Raw genomic sequence first — 18,020 nt, 5'->3', positions numbered from 1 at the left:
ACTATGGATAGTAGATACCTGCAGGAGGTGGGTGGATAGAAGGTCGTCTGGGTCGTGTGCTGCGCTAGCCCTTCACCCGCAGACAGCCGTGCAGCTATTCCTCCTGTCCGACTCGAGGGACCCAAAGGCGGCCATGTCCTCGTGCAGTTCCTCCTCTGCTTCGACCTCGGGCACTGACGGCAGCGTCGTGGGGGCGGAGCTGGAGCGCGTCCGGAGCGGCGGCGTGCTCGTGTAGCTCTCACCCTCGCCCACGTACGTGAGGCGCGTGAGCGAGTGCACCCAGTTGCGCTTGGCACTCTTGGAGTCTGCAGTGAGGATGACGCGCTCGCCGTTGGCTTTGATCACGTAGAACATGAGTCCGATCTGCGTGGGCAGCGAGGCGCCAAACAGCGCGAACTTCTTCTGCATAGACAGCGTCTGGCAGTCCTGTACCCGCAGGATCGTCAGCTGTGCCTTGAGTCCAGAGTTCTTGGCCGCGTGCACTGCCGAGCTGTACATCTCCAGTCGGTGGCCGCGCAGCAGACAGTAGTATCGTCGGCTCTGGAAGAAGGGCGCGTTCACGGGCAGGCTCAGGAATCCCTGCTCCAGGATGGTGTGTTCTGGCTGGCCAGCGAAACGCGACTCGCGGTGCACGAGCTGCTTGGCCAGAGCCTCCATCTCACCCAGTTCCTGGTCCGAGTAGTGGTAACTGGCCTTCTCTGCTGCTGTGCACGCGGGTCGCTCGAACTGCTCGGTGTCGTGCTCCACGAAGCGGACGTGACGCTGTTTGCCGCTGTTGTCCTTCAGGCCTATGGCTTCAATGTACGAGCTCCACTTGACGGCCAGCGAGGACTGGGACTTCTTGAGACTGGAAGGAGGAAGTGGCGACACGGGCGTGGCCAGACGCGCCACGACGGCGCCGAAAGGAGACTTGCGATGCGCCTCGTTCTGCTGCTTCTGGCACTGGTCGTCGGCGGTGTGGCTAAGGTCCATCCACTTCTTGAGGTGCGAGCGGCGCGTCTCGCGGCGTTGGTTCTCGCACTCGAGGCGGCGCGCTTCTCGGATGAGGCGCATGGTCGAATGAGTGCAGGGGCTCGAGAGGCTTTAGGCGATTGGCGACTGCGATACCTGAGCGGGTCTGTCGTCGTGCGGTCGCTGCTTCGCGGAGAGTGACAAAACGATGAATGAGGCCTGTGCGAGGCGGCACGGCTGCTCTGGAAGAAACCCGACGCAATACGTCGGGTTTTTGTATGTGAGGTTTTTGTGTGGCGCACATAAATAAAGCATACAAAAACCAAGTGTGCGCGTGCCTTTTTGCGTCAGAAAGTTCAACCGCTCCGTCCCACTCTTATCGAATTGAACGGATACGAAGGTCGGGAGCTGGTTTTGTTGTCTTGTTTTGGCCAGACGAGAGAGAGCTGAGGCGAGCAACATGCGTCCAAGCAGGTCAATAACAACAAAACACAAGCGCCTTCGCGTGTTTAGCAGACCAGTGCTGCCAGCTTGTTTGGCCCTTGCTCGTATCACAGAATTGGTATCTTAATTCGGGATAGATCACATACACAATCTGGCAATTTCACTTCAAGCCCTAACCCTATTAACTTTTCCAATTTTCTAGTGCAGGCGAGACGTCCCGTAGCCGAAAATCCTGACGAGGAGCACCCGTTGCAGATCAACCAGAAAATCTCGCGAGAGAAGAACACCGCGGGCTGCAGCTGTGGTGATTTTGGCGAGGCTCTAATTTTGGCGAGCGTTTCGTTCTTGTGTACACCGCGTTTTGGGTTTTGGAGCGATCCTTCTATAATTATTTATGACCAATCGGAACCGCGACTGTCGACAACTCGTACATGTACGCATGTAAGTTCCGCTACCAAGGTACCGAGTCTACGCATAAAGCCTACGTTTCCAGCGGTAGCGAAGTAGGCCCTCTTAAAGACTTCTCTTTGCCGCCGCTCGGGCTATCGCTGCTGACCCGTCCGGCGTCGAGCGCTCGAGCGCCAGAACATCGCGTGACGAGCATCCGTATTTGGTCATTTGCGCATCCGTGTGGGCAGTCCGCAGAAAAGCGCGAGTCACATGTCACTCGGTTTGACTTGGTTTGAGTAAGGGACCTGATTCCACAGCTTCAACGTATGAGCCCGTTTAACGGCGCATCCATGCAGCACACCCATCTTCAATTCTGAAGCGGCCATGATCAATCTGGCCGTGCCAACTTGCACAAGGCAAGGAATGTCAGGCTCAAGCAAGCCGTCGCGAATAGAGTGCATATGTGCTGCGGGTGCACCTTGACTGCTAAACAATCACGCGTAATAGCAGTGGTAGCACGCTGTTGGCGCGTACGAGTTAGGCGGCTTTCAGGATGTCAGCGTTTCTCTGCGGCCTTCCCGCATCATGAAATGCAATGCTGGCCTTCGCACCACCAGCATAATGCTGGCGCTGATGCCTTCAAAGTGTGGAAAGCAGCGGCTTGTCAAGGACTGCGACACCACTCCGTTTCACCAACATCTTATGTTATGCAGTGCGCTAGTCGCGACGACAGCACCGCCGATCTTTTTCGGGCTGTATCGCTCGATATAGGTGCACGTATACCGCTATAACATCAATACTGGACGGGGGCACTGCCATCACTGACGCCGCTGTGAATGCTCTTGATGCAAGGTGCGCTTGGTCCTTAGTATTTTCTGTTATCTCAAAGTGTTCAGGCTGGACACTTTGAGATAACAGAAAATACGGGAGCTCCTTCCCTGCCAGCCACAAACGGCGTGGAAATTTGTAGTGAGGCTTTCGCAGCTGAGCAATGCGCTCCAACTATCGGATAGAGGAATTTTTTCAAGTGCTGGATTGTGCGCCCAAGACTGGTAAGCAGCACTTTGATCGACGAACGCACCGAGATGATGCGAGATTTAGTTTGTGACGTTGGTCTCGAGTCCAATCGGATTAGAGCGACGGCTGTGCAAGTCGCATCCACTAAAAAAAATTAGCTTTTTGCCGAAAAACACGTTTTGCATTTGTACGCACCAACATTTTTTGTTGATGGTCGTGTCCTTCTTGATCGCGTAGTGCGAGTCTTGTTGCGCAGCCTACAATGTTCTACGCCTTATTGTGAGAAGACTTCGGGATAAGAGCAAGAAAGGAAGCGAAAGCGTTTGAATTGATGTCCAGCAATGTAGGCTAACATTTGGCACCTGCGAACGCTGGAACGATTGCCTGCGAGGTGGAAAGGTATGTGCGACGCTGATCACGAGATTCGCGTGCCCTCTTGCTCTCTAGCTGTTTGAATCGTGCAGACTCGTTGCTCGGGGAACTGCCCTTCAAATTGTCAGGCAAACAACTACCAATATCGCGCGAAACTGGGGTGAACTTAACAGCTTGCTCCGCAGCTGTCGGAATATGCGCTCGGCCGTGCTCGAAAATGAGGTCGTACGAGAGTCCTTGACGAAGCATGTGTCGTTCCACTAGGTTTTCAGCCGGTGCATGTGCGCACTTGTCCGCCATATCACGAGGGTTGATAAAGCTTGCCAAGTACTCCGAGTGCTTGTTGATGGGTTTGACTGAGCTGTTGCGCGCCAAGTCAGCACCGATGCGGTCCTCCACATAGTTGCCAATCTTCACCCCAGTCGAGAACGAGTTCTTGTGCCCGCAGATTCCATAGCCGACGTCCATTATTCAAACGTTTTCCTGGCCACTTTGTGTTGTTGGGCGTTGATTGAGTAGTGCACCGCTTCTGAAGCCTGCAATGCAGACAAGAAGCGCAAGTCGACCATCAATCCCACCTAAAATAGTTGAGATTTATCCAGCACAATACCGCTAGGCAGTGAGAGTCTTATCTCGCTGTCTTATAAACAATGAAGAAATCCAGACAGCTTCACACAACTCAACCTTGAGGCACACGATACAGGTAGATAGAAGACGACCCTTTCTCCGTCATGAATGGCACAGTCGGAACCACCTTTTCAGGCTTCCACTGCGCGATCTGAAACACGTACGTGACGACCCGCGTCCCTGGACGCAATTTCTGCTGCAGCATTCGTGCAATCTCCTCATGTGGCAAGAAGAAGAGTACCACGACGTCTGCATCGTGCATGTCAACTGTCATAAAGTCCGCGTGGACGATCTCGACACGTTCTCTCAATGCCGCGACCTGATCGCTGCGCTTCTCCTCCCTCGCTTCCACCTCAGGCTCACCAGTTTTCTCTTCTTCCACTACTCTCTCAAGGATCCTGCGTCTTGAAAGTCGCACGAGAGCTTCATCCAGCTCCACGCCTCGCGCTATCTTCAGCTCCGGACACATGACCACCGCCTCGATGACCACGCGGCCGTCTCCACTGCCAACGTCCATCAACGTCTCCCCAGCCTGCAACCCCACCACCTCCAGCATTGCACGGACTGCCTCCATCTTTGCCGGCACAAACGGAGACCAGGCTGCGTCAGAATTGCAATGAAACACAGCAAGTGTCAAAAATGGGAGAAGTATCCATGTTTAGCCGTCTAGCTACGCCACATCTGCACGGAAACGCACGTAAATGTTGCCTTGCACGCTGCACATGTACGCGACGGCTCTTGTTGCCTCGGAAAAGCGCTTGCAACTTCGTGACGCCGTGTACAGCACCGCCAACTCCGATCTTTGCCTCCATTTCGATGTGTCCCTTGCCTTGAAGTGTTCGACTATCCAAATCGACTAAGCTTCTTTTCATCCAATCAAAGCACCCAAAATTAAAAACCAGCGAATCATATTCTCTTCACTTTTTATCCAATCGTCGTCTGATTGCCGACGGACGCCATTGATGCCGTTCGTGTCCGCCATGCACTCCGAGGCGTGGCTGGCGCTGCATCTGCCGCAGCTGCAGCACTACAACGCGCCGCAGAATCTGCACCAGAGCATTTACGACTGTGTCCATGAGCTCGAGGGCGATTGGAGCGATCTTGGCGCCATGGCGTCCACGCAAATGGCTCCGGAAGCGTCTCGAACCGGCGCCAGTCGCCGTAAACTTCGCGTGGTGGCCACGATACCGCTTTCAGCAACGAGAAACGTGCTCCGGGTGGGCCATGAGTGGGAGTTTCATTCGATTCTGGACGCACAGACGCAGCTGAAACAGAACGGAGATCTACGCCGCAAAATGAAGAAGCTAGTTGGGGACGTGGTGGACGAGGATCAACGCGAGCTGGAGGCTCAAGAGGAGAGTGACGACGGGAAAGAAGTGGAGAGTGTGGTGAGGAATCTGCACTTGTTGGCATTCTCTATCAGATTCGGAGCGACTTCGGACGACATGTCGTACTACGTGCTCAATACCCTCGGGTCCAGGTAAACTCGTACCGCGACCTGAAGTTGTGGTGGCTATTTGCTTACTTTTGTTGCGATTAGTTTGCGGGAAAATGATCAAACGAGCAACCTCAAGGTGATGCCGATCTTCTGCATGGAGCAGCAGAAGCTTTTCTCGATCGCTTGGACGACGAAGGATGTTGCATCAGGAGCTGAACTGGTTAGGCCTTATGCAGGCAAGATCTCGTTGATGGGGTTGTGCAAGAAGAGCTACTGGGAGGCGAGATTCGAGGCGGAAGGCGAGTTTGATTGGTACTGTGAGTACTCACACATTCGTGAACTGTTAGTGTCGTACATTTCGAAGACCGCACGGGTGCTGATTGCGGGTACGGGCACAAGTCGGTTGCCAGCAGAAATGGCGTTGGATGCATATTCGGACGTGGTTGCTGTGGACTATGCTGCCAACGTGATTCAGAAAATGCAGGCTCGCTCGAAGAAAAATGAGTGGGGTGTTCGCTTTGTGGAGGCCGACCTGACAGAGATGAAGGGATGGGAGTCAAACTCCGTGGACTGCGTGATCGACAAGGGCTGCCTAGACGCGATGTTACTCAAGCCCGAGACGGAGGCAGTGGAAACAAATTGGAAGCTAGTGACGCCTGATTCGCCCGATGACCTTACCGACGCTAAGAGCAGCATGCAGCAGTTGGCGCGAATTCTCAAGCCTGACGGACTGCTCTTCTTCATGACGTTCGGTAGCCCAAGCAACCGAGTCAACATGTTTGATTGGGTGGCGTCGGAGCAGTACGACGCCATGGAGTGGGAGATCCTGCAGTGTCTCGAGATGTCTCCGACGAATAGTCAGCATACCTTCGTCACGCGCTTCTATCTGTTCGTAGCAAGAAAAAAACTTCAGTGAGCGCCACGGGCGTTCAATGTCGACTTTGTATCAATAGAACGTATGCAAGTCTGCACCAGGTTTCCGGATGGTACTCTAGCTTTTATTGCAGCTCACATTGCTGTATATCGGCACTCACTCCTCTTCCTCCTCCATCGAAGGCATGCAGCTCATCTCTGCATATTCACCGCCTAGCGTCCGCATCAAATCCTGCCACAATTCTCCAGGCGCGTTGAGCGCAAGGGACACAGGAGCCTTCACAGCCACCCATGATCCCTGCTTCAACTCGTTATCCAACTGGCCCGAAGACCACGCGGACACTCCACTCATAAACACCACGTCCGTCTGCTTTGCAGTTTCATCATAAATTGCCCTCGCAGCTGCATCCAGATCGACGCCCACAAAGAGACTCGGATCATCAGCCGTAGGGAAATTGGTCGTAGCCACACGCTCGCCACCAAACTCGGCTCTGCCGTGCAAAACCTACAGCACACACACCAATTAGCACTATCCCACGACACCCCACTTCTCAGTGCTTTCTTACCTCAGCGTTCCTGGTGAACACCGGTCCGCCCTTGCGCACTTTACTGGATCCGAAAGCTCGCATGACTCGTGGCGGCACCTGGAACGCTTTGCCCAGCGGCTTGTCCGACTCTTTATTTACAATGAACCCCTTGGACCCTTTAGGTGTGTGCTCCGTGAGCAGCACCACCGAGCGACTGAAGATTCCTTCTAGCAGCGGATGCGCCAGCAGAAACAGCCCCGACGCCGCGTTCCTGCAGCAATCCAACATCATCAGCTCTTAACCTCCCTCCCTTAACCTGTAAAACTGCATTTTTACTCTGCTAATTGCACGCCGTCTAGCGTCCGCGTCTCCAACTTTTGCGTCTTTGGCGGCAGCTCCAAGTCGTTGGCCTCCGCCAGCGTGTCGTTGAACGCCCGCAGCGCCACGAATGCCGTATCCAGTCCGTCCGAGCCTTTTGCAACCGGCTGCGGCTTGCGGAACTCCTCGCGCACCAGTTGCAGCAGCGTGGGGCGCCGCGTATCCGGCAGGTAGAAGTGGCGACCTCCGAGATATCGCTGCAAATTGCGGTTGAAGGCATCCACATGCGGCAGACGCGTTCTGGAGCCAGCCACGAACGGAGACTCACGCAGCTCCGTGGATACGAGCGCGCGCAGCGACGCGTGGCTGTCGAGACGCCGCGCCGCCGCCACCAGCTCTCGGTACAGCGCGAGCGCGAGGCTCATGTTGATGAGTGGGGTGTGTGGCACACACCGAGATGATGAGTACAGTGAACGGTCAGTTTAGCGGTCGCGAAAAGAGGTGACTGCTCTTTTGGTAGGGGCGAATGGTGTCACAGTTAAGGCGCGCCAGCCACCATGCCACGGCCCATTGCCGCGGTTCAGTGGTCGACAGACAGCTTCCCGGCGACGTGGGTTGGCGGCTGTATTCAATTCCGTACCGTACAGGCGATTAAGGCGAGACCCGCCTCAATCGAAGGACTCCGACCGGCGGAGAAAACTCTGCGACGATTGACATGAGCGCCTATCCTCGCTGTTGTCACAAAGCAGCTCGGATGGCTGGCTTCCAGCTGACCGCGGCATGCACCACGCCAAATGCGCAATGCACAGGGTGATTACGCTGGGGAGCGTGGTGTTGCCCGTGTTCACAATCTCATGCCGGCACAGGCGGCAGCGCTCGTGTGACTCGGACTGAATGCAGCAACATGGGCATGGACACCAAACCAACGGACAAGACTGAGTTCGAAGATATCATCACAAGTGCAAGTTCGTAGCGGCGCTGCCAGAAGCGGAGTACGAAACGTCGGGGTTGTGCTCCGCTTTCGGCTATTCTGGCCGCCTGTTCTCTGCACTGGAAGGGTGGAATAGGGTGCGTTTTTCCTGTCCCTTTCTGGGCGCCCTTGGCCTCCATTTCGACCAAGGAGCGCAATCGAGGCCGCAATCGAAAGTCATTTGCGGAAGAGCTGCTCAACGCGCACACGACTATTATGCGAGAAGAGCCCACGATGACGCTGGTGGACGAGGACGACGACCTCACAGAGTTCTACCCGCTGGACAGCGCGACGCAGCCGCAGCAAGAGCAGGAGCCGCAGGCGCCCGTGCCGCGACATCCCGAACCGGCCGTGGAGACCGTGACGAGCGGCCCCTGGACAACGTCCCGCGACCACATCGCGCTACAGCTGTTCTGGCAGGGCTACGACGCCTACGTGGCGTGCAAAGGCAAGGAGAGCGTGGCCCCGTGTTTCTACAACGCGCAGTGCAGCGGCCAAACCGCCGACTCGGAGTTCGTGCAGCTCGTGCCCGTCGTGGAAGTGCGCGAGCGCCTCATCCTGGATGAGATGCGCGTGCAGCTTGTGTCCGTAAGCACGGGCAAGTACCTGCGCGCCACGCACGTCTCCAAGTACCTCAAGTGGTCTCGCTCGCGCGATGAGCAGACGGTCTTCCTCATCCAGATTGCCGACCGCAAGCCGCTCACCTCAAGCTCTAAGTTCACGCTTACGAGCTGCTTCTGGCCAGATCGAGCCGTGGGATTTACTCAGACGTTCCCGCTTGGCGGCGGACGAGAAGTGAACAAGGCCATCGGCTTCCTGACGCTCGAGAAGAGGAAGAACCAAGTGCCGCTGCTCTTCCCTATCCGCTTCCGAGCCGTGCTGCGGTCTCAGCGAGACGACCGAGGATCGCTCGTGGCCAGATGTCGACGGCCGACGCCGTTCGTGACGGCCACGGACATGCTGTTCATCGGCGAGGGTGACGTGGAACAAGTGAGCGACATCCCGTTGGCTCGTGTGGCGTCGCCATCTACGTCCGGCTCCTCGACTTCAACTGCAGAGAGCGGCCGTCTTTCCGGCAATGAAGAACGCGAGATCTGGGAGAACTGCACGTTTTGCAGCTTGCTGTTCCGTGCACGGGGTGACCTGGTTGCCCACATCCGCGACTGCCACGGCGAGATATTGCACCGCGAGTCTGTCCCCGGAACATTTTGCATCCACTGCGGCACGCGCCGAGTCGACGGCCGCTGCACGCGCTGCACGCATAACGACTAGGGCGGATGACGGTATTTAAGCGAGGGGCGAAGAGCGGCACTCACCCCTGTCGAGTGTATATTTGAACCTGGCGGTAAATGAAAGTATTTTCAAAGTGATTCATGCGCACGAAGTGTTCATCGTCTTGCATGTCAACAATCGCGCTGCTGACATGTTGGTGACAGGCATTCCCATTGAGCGAAGTGGTGTCTCGTCGACACCTGCACCTGCACCCAACAAGGTCCAAGGCGTCCCCGTCACCAGTCTTTTCGGTATGAGATGGTACAGGTTTTTACAATAGAAAATGCATTAAAATATCACTCAAGATCGTACCGGTACTCTATTCATCCAATATTGCAGGTTTGTGTGATTACGTAAATATTTTGCAGATTACAGTACTACCTATTTTGCAGCTCACGGTAGTGCTGGTCGTGGGGTCAGGCTTGCTTGGTCGCACAGACGCGCTTGCCATCTCGTTGACGGCCACAGAACTGAAAAAGCGACGCCAATACCAAACAACAGACAGCCATGGCCGAGAAGGAGTGCACCGCCACTGTGCCCGCGGGCCCTGTGCTGGGCAAGTCCGGCAAGAAGATCTGCTGCTCGTGCCCGACCACCAAACAGGCGCGCGATCTGTGCATCGTCACCAACGGCGAGGACAAGTGCAAGGACATCATCGAGGCGCACAAGACCTGTCTGCGCAGCGAGGGCTTCCGCATCAAGTAAACGGCGCCACAGCCAGCCACGAGCGGCCTATGGGCTGCACGTATATATGAAGAACAAACGTCCGTCAATAATAAAAACAACCGAGCGGGTGCCACTCACGAAAGTCTTGCTGTCTTCTTTGTGTTGGGGTCTGGTGGACGCTGACAAAACGTCGACGGTGTTTTCTATAGCCCTTCTTCCTCGAGCGGAATGTAGCCTCGGCTGACGTGGAGAACCATGCGATGCCGGTGGAACGGGATGTCCTTCTGCGTGAAGGACAGCGGCTGTAGTGAACAACAGACAGTTAGAGGGGCTTGAAGCTGTGAGATGGCTGGCAAACGCTAGCTACGCACCCTGTTTTGAGAGAGGTAGTCCGCAAACATGCAGGAAAAGACGCCGCAGTCGGATCCATTGTTCTGCGTAGGCGTGTCGGTGGTGGTGGTCACCAATTCCCAGCCCTCAGCATCAAACTTCTGTTTCTTCTTGTGCTCGGACTCGTCGTGCAAATACCTGGACGAGAAAGAGTAATCAGCAAAATTGTGTCGACCGACGCAATTGCAGCTGCAGTCTACCTGAGCAGCACTTTGAGGCAGGCAGCGCCGCTTCCGTGCATAGAATCGTAGTACTGGATGCGTTTTTCCGTCATGAAGATGACAGCCATGCACCAGTGCATCTGCGCACAGCACGAAGAGAGTTGCCGTAATGTTAGCAAAGTCTCGACACATCTACAGCAGATTTCCAAATCACGTACGTTGCCGACGTTCACCGGTATAAAAATCTTGTCCAAGGCAAACAGATCGATCTGTGCAGGCAATACAATATGGTCAGTGCCATTGATAAAGCAGCGCAAACCCATATTTCAAGTACCAAATAGCGAACCAACCTTTCTTGTCCACCGGCGGACGTTGATAAAGTTATAGCCATTCTCCGACACTTTTGTATAGAAGAACGAGTTGAAAAAGTGGCTCCGTTTGGGCAGCACACCAGCACTGACAAGTGCTTCGTCGCGATCGCTCATCATCTGGAAGTAAAAGTTGATCACCTGCAAACATACAGCTACAGAGTGAGATTTCGGCAGTTCTTCCCCGACTACAGCGCACGCACCTCGTCGTTCAACCACGTTGCCGGCAACATGACCTGCAAATGACGGCGCGTGATATCTACGTTGTATTTCTGGATGATGACCTCCTCCATGGGGCCTTCGTGCAGAGCGTCTTCGACGATTTCAAGTAGCTCGGGTGGTAGCTCCTTGTTGCGAGACTTCTCTTCTTCTTCATCGAACACATCTTCCGCCAGATCGTACAAATCCTCGAGTAGCACTTCCTCCAGAAGTGTCTGCAATACACATCAGTTAGCCAACTTCACCACCAAGCCGTGCAGCTGTATAATATACGAGCCACGTACATTTGCCTCACGATCCGAAAGACGATCGTAGAATAGTCGATCCGCCTCGGAAGTGCGCGACAGGTGCTGTGCTCGAAGTTTCTCTGTATCAATTGTAATAAATGCACGCCATGGAGTCAGTAACCTGCAGAAAAGCAATCTTCCTCACGCATACCTTCCAGCTCTGCAATCTCCTCCTCGCGAGACTTGGCCGTAATTGTGATCTCCTTACTTTCACTACAACCATTGCTCGTTGGCTTCAGTATCTCCATTTCCTCCTATCACATACAAAATAATTAGCTCTGGATACGCCATCACCCTCACTTCTAGACGGATCTACCTTCGTCTCGCTGTGGACCTGCAGCTGCTCCTTGTCCGTGCGCTTCTCCACCTTCCCGAAACCTGCTTCAGCTCCAATTCGACAGTCTCTCCGCCCGCTCAACTGCTTCCGCAGCCTCATGAGAATGTCCAAATTCTGCTTCTTCACTTCCCGCGCGTGGTTCTCCTTCCCGAACGCCACGTCGCTCTTCTTCTGCTTCTTCGCCAGCGGCTCGCCGTACTCCTCGTGATCCAATTGCTGCAGCAGATGCAGGTACTTCTCGCGACTCACGCGTGCCACCTCTCGACGCACTGAGAATCCCGTGTACGAACTGCCGGACGACAGCGGTGGCTCGATGAGGGACACCGGGAAGTCCCGCGCTAAGTTGCGACTGTGGCGAGCCGCGTCCTTCAAGCGGTGCCGGTACCGCCACTCATCCAGCGACGACTGAGTCTGCTGCTGCACAGGACGCATAGCAATAAACATACAGAGGATTAGTCGTGTAGACCTCATAAGCGCTCCAGGGATCGAGTATTATGCGCATACCATTCGGATTGGTCTCTCCTGCGCCTCCCCTTGTGGACAAAATGACAAATGTTCGGGTTCGGTAGCGAATGATCGGTGGAGACTAATGCGATTATCTCGGATGACGTGTTCGGACGATGAATTACAAATGTTACGGTAAGGGTGAACTCGTGTTCGTCACCTGCGTGCACCTTTGGTGCCTGCTGATAGATAGAGGAGGCGTGTGCACATGAACGACTGCACAACGCGCGGGTACAACACAAATCCACTACTTCACAATTCCTTGGTGGCCTCAACGATGGCCGGATGCGCGAGAACTTGAGCTGCCGATAGTCGGTGGCGTGGGTCCTTGTCCAGCAGCCCTCGAATGAGTTCCTTGGTCTCTATAGACACGTCGTGCCACACAGGGAGAAGGAACGACACGGGTTCCGTTTTGACACGGTCTAGCACTTGGCTCTCAGTGGAGCAGCCAGTAAAGTCGAACGGGTGGCGCCCTGAAAGGAGGATGTACAAGATGCAACCGAGCGCCCACATGTCCATGGCTGTCGTCATGTCCTCACGTTGCAAGACCTCGGGAGGCCAGTAGCACCGCGTCCCCGACAGTGTCGACGAGCGTGCTTTGTCTGGCTGTGATGCTCGTCCGGCAGAGCCAAAGTCGATGATCTTGAGCGTGACGTCCTCGTTCTCACTTGCGTCATCACTGCGTGCACGGCGGCTTTTGCTGTCAAAGTTGACGAGCGTCATGACGTTTTCCGGCTTGAGGTCGCGGTGGATAACATCCGCTTCGTGCATGAATTGCAGTGCACTAGCTAACTGAGCCGCGAGCTGCAGCGCCCACGTCGCCTCCAGCATGTGGTGCTTCTCCACAAACGAATGTAGGGAGTTGCCGGCCACATACTCTAGTACAATGTAGTGGAAGTCATTGTGATAGTATGATCCTTCGTACCCCACGACGTTCTCATGCCCGCCAGCGCGCTCCAACCGCTCCAGAACCTGCTTCTCCCTCTCCACCTCCGCCTGATTCTCTGCAACGTCCTGCACCATCTTCACCGCCGCCACGCGTCCAGTCTGCTTGTGCACGCACTGCATCACCACGCCGAAGGTGCCACATCCCAGCAGTTTCTTGGCCTCGTACTCGGCGTCAAAGTACATGGACATGTTGTCGCTGTCCTCGTTTCCGTGGCACAAGTTGCAGTTCCGCCGCACCGCCGGGTCGTCGTCTCCAGCCTTTTCCTCGTCTCCTCCCAGCGCCTCACACAGTGCCTCGCCTCCTGCTATAGCCGTCACAGCAGCCGCCGCCGCTCCTACACTCAGCAACTCCTTCCTCCAGTGCTCCCCTGCCCCGTCACCACCGAAAGGACGCCACCGAAGTTGCAATGTACCGCTTTTCTTCTCCACCAGATCCGCCGACAAGTGCATCGCATTGCGCGCCAATAGCATCACTCGCATGCCACTGCCGCACATGCGCAGCGCACGCCGGACGCCAACAGCCGCGTGCATTGCTACGTGGCAAAAGTCGATGCTCTCTGTGCTCTTTTAGGCCAAGTGGCTACTGGTCGATTGAGTACGTCTGTCTGTCCGATTTGAGGCTTCGCTTGCAGGTCGGTTCGCTCTTTGAGTCTGCGTCTGCCTTGCGTCCGTGAAGTACACCTACGCACTTCCCATCCGCGTGAGATTGTTAGAAATGAGCGTTCGTATCTGGAATCGCTGGTGTACCGTACAGCACACGCATTGGGCAACCGTAACGGCTATAAGTATGGAAAACCCTTGAGCTTACCACCCTAATCACGCAACTGTTTTTACGAGGGTTAGGGTGACTGGCGCAATTCGAATGATGGCAATGGCTACACATCGAAATGCACCGAACCTGACACTTTACCGTGGAGAAACATACTTGAAGTACTTTTTCCCGAGTCAATGCAATAGCGACGATGCGAGGTGGCATCGAGTACTGCTGCAGGCAGGGGCGATGGATGGAGAAGCTCATGGTCGAGTGCTCTTTAGGAAGAAATGAGGCGAGATGTGCACGAAAAAGTGTGCGAATGCATAGAAACGACAAATTACGGTACGTCGACGTCACTCTTGCGCAACCATGGCGGACGCCGAGCTGCGCGTGAGCTCGACCAAGCTGCAGGGCTTCCTGCCGTTCCCGACGTGGAACGGGACGGTGAGCGCGCCCGACGGAGACTCGCGGGGCCTATGCAGCGTTCTGGGCGCGGAAGGGGAGCTGGTGGTGCTGCAAAACAGCCGAAACGACGAGTGTGACAGTTGGCTGCGGGTCCTGAAGGTTCTGTCGCCTGCAGTGGACAAGTTCTCGAGCTTCTGCCAGTGCTGGACGCGCGGTGCCGCAGTGGTTGCCACAGCACATGATCGGAGCCTGACTTTCTATGATAGTGAAGACTTCCGCGTGCTTGCAAGGCTGCGCCTGAGGTACAGCGTGACGGCCATGGATATCACACAGAGGCGGCGCAACGGAGACGGCGACGACGTGGAGTATATGCTGGTGGTGGGCACATCCTTTGGTTGCTTTTTGTACAAGGTGTCGCTGAGCAGTGGGCTAGGTGCAGCGCAAGTGGTGGAGCCCGTGGCAAGTGCGCACAAGGGAGTGGCAGTGTGTATGGTCAAGTTCTCCCACGATGGATCCACTGCTGCCTTGGGCTCTCTTGACGGTCGGTTGTTCATGCAGAGATTGAATTCACACGACGATGATGCTTTGGAGACGTTTGGCTCCAGCGTGTTGTCCAGAGTGTTAGCAGCGCCACGGGTCACGAGCATGAGCTTCTCCGCGTGCAGCACGAAGCTCGTCGTCGCCACAAGAAAGGGCAACGTCTACGTCTACACCCGTGTATCGGAAACGGGCCAGTGGCAGTCGCTGACAAGTTGCCAGCATCTCAGTGCGAACCCCAAGCCGAAAGCAGGCGGCGCAGCAGGCGTTAGCAAGGCAGCCACTGCGGCCCAGACCCTCGTGGCCTGCTGGGGGCCAGTCTTCGTGGTGTGCTCCCGTGTCATCACTTCGCGGCTGGAAGTGTACGACTTTGACTCGGGCAGGCTGTTGCGGTCGCTGCAAGTCGCACCGGCGACCTCTGCGGTATTAAACCAGTGGGTGGACCAGCAGCTGGTCACGGGTGTGTGCGGCTGGCAGCTCCCAAGCGGACACTGGAGACTGCTGTGCCACGATACCAGCGCCAAGTTAGCCGTGGTGCAGTGGCCCTTCCTGGACGTCATACAGGCTCCGTTGCGGTAGAGCTCCCACAGACACAGAGCTCATTGAATGACCAGCATTGCGCACGGCCACCGACTTCAACTGACGATGAAAAGTCGCTTTTCGAAGATACGCCGATGGGTACACCGTTACATCGTGTACAGCTCTCGCTTCCGATCGGAATCAGGTCGTGCGCTCAGCTGCAAGGTCTGGTCGCGCTAACTGGCTGGGCCGCATCATCTCGGCCGACAGTGTCGGTCCGACACAGCCCAAAATACAAGTCGGGGGAAACTGCGAGCGTCGTCACCCAGCGACCACCGGCCCGGGATCGGGCGGAGCATCATCCGCTCCGTGGCTGCTGCCACACACCAGCGCCTCTTGGATTTTTTCCAGATTTTTGGTGCGTTTCAGCCAATGGTCTATGTTCTCTGCCTCTTTTTTCCACCAATCCTATGTGTCTGCGTCTTCTTTGCCTCTTTGCGACAGCCCAAGAATGCCATCTAGTATTCATTCGGACGCATGGAGGCCGCTAAGCGTCCTGCTCTGCTGCTGGGCGGCGTGGCGCTGTCGTCGCTGGGGTTGCTGCCGCTGCTGGAAGTGGGCTACGCGCTGCAGCAGACCTCCGACAAGATGCAGCTGCTGATGACGCTCACAGCCACTGACAAGAGCGCGATCTCGCTCAGCTGCGTTTGCGCAGCGCTAGGCGGCGCGTTGCTCGCTCTCCATTGGGTGGAATTGTCAGTACCCACAGCTCTGAAGGCCTCCAAGCTGTTGGGCACAGCCCTCGCTGTTGCAGCATTAGCAGACGCCGCGTTGCTCACTTCTGTGGCGTCCCACCGAAGCCCCGAGAGCCCCTGGACGACGGACAGCGAGAGTCTCTTCGAGCGACAGGTGAACGACGTCTTCTGCCACGCTAAAGGGCTGCAAGTGTGCGCGCTTGGCAGCGTGGCCGAGGCCAGGCACATTTTCCCGTTGCAGGAGTGGCCCGTGGACTCAGACCGCGCGCCTGGACGGAGGATCGCCACGAGCTGTGAAGGTTTCAAGGACTCGGTGCAGCTCTGGGGTTACCAGGACAAGATGGCGCTGTGCAGACTCTGTGGCAACATTACCACGGAGGAGCAGCAGCTGCAGGCTAAATACGGACCGGGGCATACTGCTGAGGTGCTGGCGGCGGTGCAGCTGCTGAGCATTGGGGAACTCCAGTGGTGTGGGGAGTATCTGGCTGTACGACGAACTGACCATGATGTGGGCCACTCGCCGTATTGGAAGCACAGGAGGGAGTTCCAGACGCTGCTGGTGTACGACACCCCACCCTGCAGTTTGTTCTTGGCCGTGAGGGTGCTACAACTGCTGGAAGTGGTGGCTAGTGCGTGCTGTTTAGCGCTCGTGAGATGGAGTTGGGCGCTCGAGACGCTCAAAACGGTGGAATTCAGTGGCAAAGGAGGCAAACTCAACATCATGGGCTGACGGGAGGACTGTATATAGGAGAATGTCGACATGTAGACGACGCTTGCTAAGTGATTGTAATTTATCAAGGTTCATTGACACCAACAGCGCGTGCTGTCGTGGGTTGGCATGTGTCGTGTCCAGTAACTGGCTACGAGTTTCCTCCACCAAACTCTACTCTAGTTTGGCGGAGGAAACCCATTTTCGTCGGACGTAGCGTCTCTACGACTGGACATCGAGTGCACTGGCAGAATGATGTGGACGATGAACAACAGCGAGATTGAATCGCCCCGCTCACGTGAATCACTGTAGCCTGAGAGAATGATAACCCCTGAGCTCACGTCCAGGTTTGCTGTAGATGATCACTTCTCTTTGACCTGGTATTGACGATGGAGCTTGAGGGTACAGAACTCGTATGGTGTCGAACTAATTCATGTAGTAGCTTCCAAGTAGTAGCCGAACAGCGTCATTCCCCATACAGCTTTATCGATCATCGATCATGATACCAGGAGTTTACCATCCACTTACACAGCATACCCAACTACTATTGTCCATGCTGGGTGACTTCATCTCGTAGAACAAACACCCTATTTGATACGACTCAAACCATCGGAAGACCGAGTAACTTTGCCACTTTCCCATTTGCGTGCAACCCCGCAGCAACACTCGACACTCTTCTCGCAGCGATGGCAACACCAACGCCGGGGTCCGTGCCGATGTTGTCCGTGGCTTTTGAAGGTGAAGCACAACTACAATGGCCAAACCCTTCCCTGAACGCTTGCCTGTCATTTGGGCACTGCCCCCACTTGCCGCGTGCAACTATGATCGCGTGGTGGGAGCTCCCGTTGCACAACGTCGCTGCGTTTTACGAGACTATCGACTGCACGTACAAGAGCGGCTCGTACACTTTCAACACCAAATCGCAGCGAAGTCGCGTCGACGGGGGGCACAGATTTAGGCCTCCACAAACAATCCGGTCAATGAAGATGGGGCGAAACGAGGCTACCGTGCTGCAAGAACGTCTCGAAGAGGCTTCGGTTCTTCGCTCCTGTGATATCACGAAAGCTCGAGATTGGTACGACAAGACTATGCTCGATGCAAACGAGACCTCGCGCAATACTACTTACGGGATCGAGTGGGGCAGCGACGCAGGTTCGGCAAACTGGACTGATGTCCTCTCTGATGAATCGGACAACTCGGATAGTAGGTCCTATGATGTTGAGCCCGCGACTGCTGGATATTAACCCGTAACGTTGCAGACG

At 55.6% G+C, this 18,020-nt stretch overlaps 10 protein-coding genes across 10 annotated transcripts; 4 read left to right on the top strand and 6 right to left on the bottom strand.

Annotated features, from left to right (window-relative positions):
- Positions 1 to 72: 72 nt before the first annotated feature.
- Positions 73 to 1,053, bottom strand: KRP23_3729 (uncharacterized protein; the record flags this gene model as incomplete). Its single annotated transcript, XM_067888620.1, has 1 exon — positions 73 to 1,053. One exon carries the CDS (start codon positions 1,051 to 1,053, stop codon positions 73 to 75), a length of 981 nt encoding a protein of 326 aa, XP_067747845.1.
- A 2,097-nt stretch (positions 1,054 to 3,150) lies between these two features.
- On the bottom strand, positions 3,151 to 3,642 carry KRP23_3728 (uncharacterized protein; the record flags this gene model as incomplete). The annotated part of the gene is made up of 1 exon (XM_067888619.1): positions 3,151 to 3,642. The coding sequence occupies one exon, from the start codon at positions 3,640 to 3,642 to the stop codon at positions 3,151 to 3,153; it is 492 nt and encodes a 163-aa protein (XP_067747844.1).
- Positions 3,643 to 3,853: 211 nt separating this feature from the next.
- KRP23_3727 (Protein-lysine N-methyltransferase) lies at positions 3,854 to 4,613 on the bottom strand (the record flags this gene model as incomplete). The annotated part of the gene is made up of 2 exons (XM_067888618.1): positions 3,854 to 4,401; positions 4,499 to 4,613. 2 exons carry the CDS (start codon positions 4,611 to 4,613, stop codon positions 3,854 to 3,856), a joined length of 663 nt encoding a protein of 220 aa, XP_067747843.1.
- A 150-nt stretch (positions 4,614 to 4,763) lies between these two features.
- On the top strand, positions 4,764 to 6,155 carry KRP23_3726 (EEF1A lysine methyltransferase 4; the record flags this gene model as incomplete). Its single annotated transcript, XM_067888616.1, has 2 exons — positions 4,764 to 5,281; positions 5,342 to 6,155. The coding sequence occupies 2 exons, from the start codon at positions 4,764 to 4,766 to the stop codon at positions 6,153 to 6,155; spliced, it is 1,332 nt and encodes a 443-aa protein (XP_067747842.1).
- A 114-nt stretch (positions 6,156 to 6,269) lies between these two features.
- KRP23_3725 (uncharacterized protein) lies at positions 6,270 to 7,382 on the bottom strand (the record flags this gene model as incomplete). The annotated part of the gene is made up of 3 exons (XM_067888615.1): positions 6,270 to 6,617; positions 6,679 to 6,910; positions 6,976 to 7,382. The coding sequence occupies 3 exons, from the start codon at positions 7,380 to 7,382 to the stop codon at positions 6,270 to 6,272; spliced, it is 987 nt and encodes a 328-aa protein (XP_067747841.1).
- Positions 7,383 to 8,161: 779 nt separating this feature from the next.
- On the top strand, positions 8,162 to 9,904 carry KRP23_3724 (Cytochrome c oxidase copper chaperone; the record flags this gene model as incomplete). Its single annotated transcript, XM_067888614.1, has 2 exons — positions 8,162 to 8,917; positions 9,701 to 9,904. 2 exons carry the CDS (start codon positions 8,162 to 8,164, stop codon positions 9,902 to 9,904), a joined length of 960 nt encoding a protein of 319 aa, XP_067747840.1.
- Positions 9,905 to 10,068: 164 nt separating this feature from the next.
- Positions 10,069 to 12,134, bottom strand: KRP23_3723 (Sentrin-specific protease 1; the record flags this gene model as incomplete). Its single annotated transcript, XM_067888613.1, has 10 exons — positions 10,069 to 10,167; positions 10,237 to 10,393; positions 10,456 to 10,556; positions 10,635 to 10,685; positions 10,767 to 10,925; positions 10,988 to 11,218; positions 11,288 to 11,370; positions 11,442 to 11,544; positions 11,607 to 12,044; positions 12,132 to 12,134. The coding sequence occupies 10 exons, from the start codon at positions 12,132 to 12,134 to the stop codon at positions 10,069 to 10,071; spliced, it is 1,425 nt and encodes a 474-aa protein (XP_067747839.1).
- Positions 12,135 to 12,383: 249 nt separating this feature from the next.
- KRP23_3722 (Serine/threonine-protein kinase PKZ1) lies at positions 12,384 to 13,610 on the bottom strand (the record flags this gene model as incomplete). Its single annotated transcript, XM_067888612.1, has 1 exon — positions 12,384 to 13,610. One exon carries the CDS (start codon positions 13,608 to 13,610, stop codon positions 12,384 to 12,386), a length of 1,227 nt encoding a protein of 408 aa, XP_067747838.1.
- Positions 13,611 to 14,202: 592 nt separating this feature from the next.
- Positions 14,203 to 15,354, top strand: KRP23_3721 (uncharacterized protein; the record flags this gene model as incomplete). The annotated part of the gene is made up of 1 exon (XM_067888611.1): positions 14,203 to 15,354. The coding sequence occupies one exon, from the start codon at positions 14,203 to 14,205 to the stop codon at positions 15,352 to 15,354; it is 1,152 nt and encodes a 383-aa protein (XP_067747837.1).
- A 477-nt stretch (positions 15,355 to 15,831) lies between these two features.
- On the top strand, positions 15,832 to 16,779 carry KRP23_3720 (uncharacterized protein; the record flags this gene model as incomplete). The annotated part of the gene is made up of 1 exon (XM_067888610.1): positions 15,832 to 16,779. One exon carries the CDS (start codon positions 15,832 to 15,834, stop codon positions 16,777 to 16,779), a length of 948 nt encoding a protein of 315 aa, XP_067747836.1.
- Between the last annotated feature and the right edge of the window lie 1,241 nt (positions 16,780 to 18,020).

Source organism: Phytophthora ramorum (genome assembly GCF_020800215.1).
Source record: "Phytophthora ramorum isolate Pr-102 chromosome Unknown Phyram_PR-102_s0003, whole genome shotgun sequence".
In the NCBI taxonomy this organism is placed as follows: Eukaryota; Oomycota; class Peronosporomycetes; order Peronosporales; family Peronosporaceae; genus Phytophthora; species Phytophthora ramorum.
The sequence above is the reverse complement of the archived record's forward strand: the minus strand, read 5'-3'. Positions and strand labels throughout refer to the sequence as shown.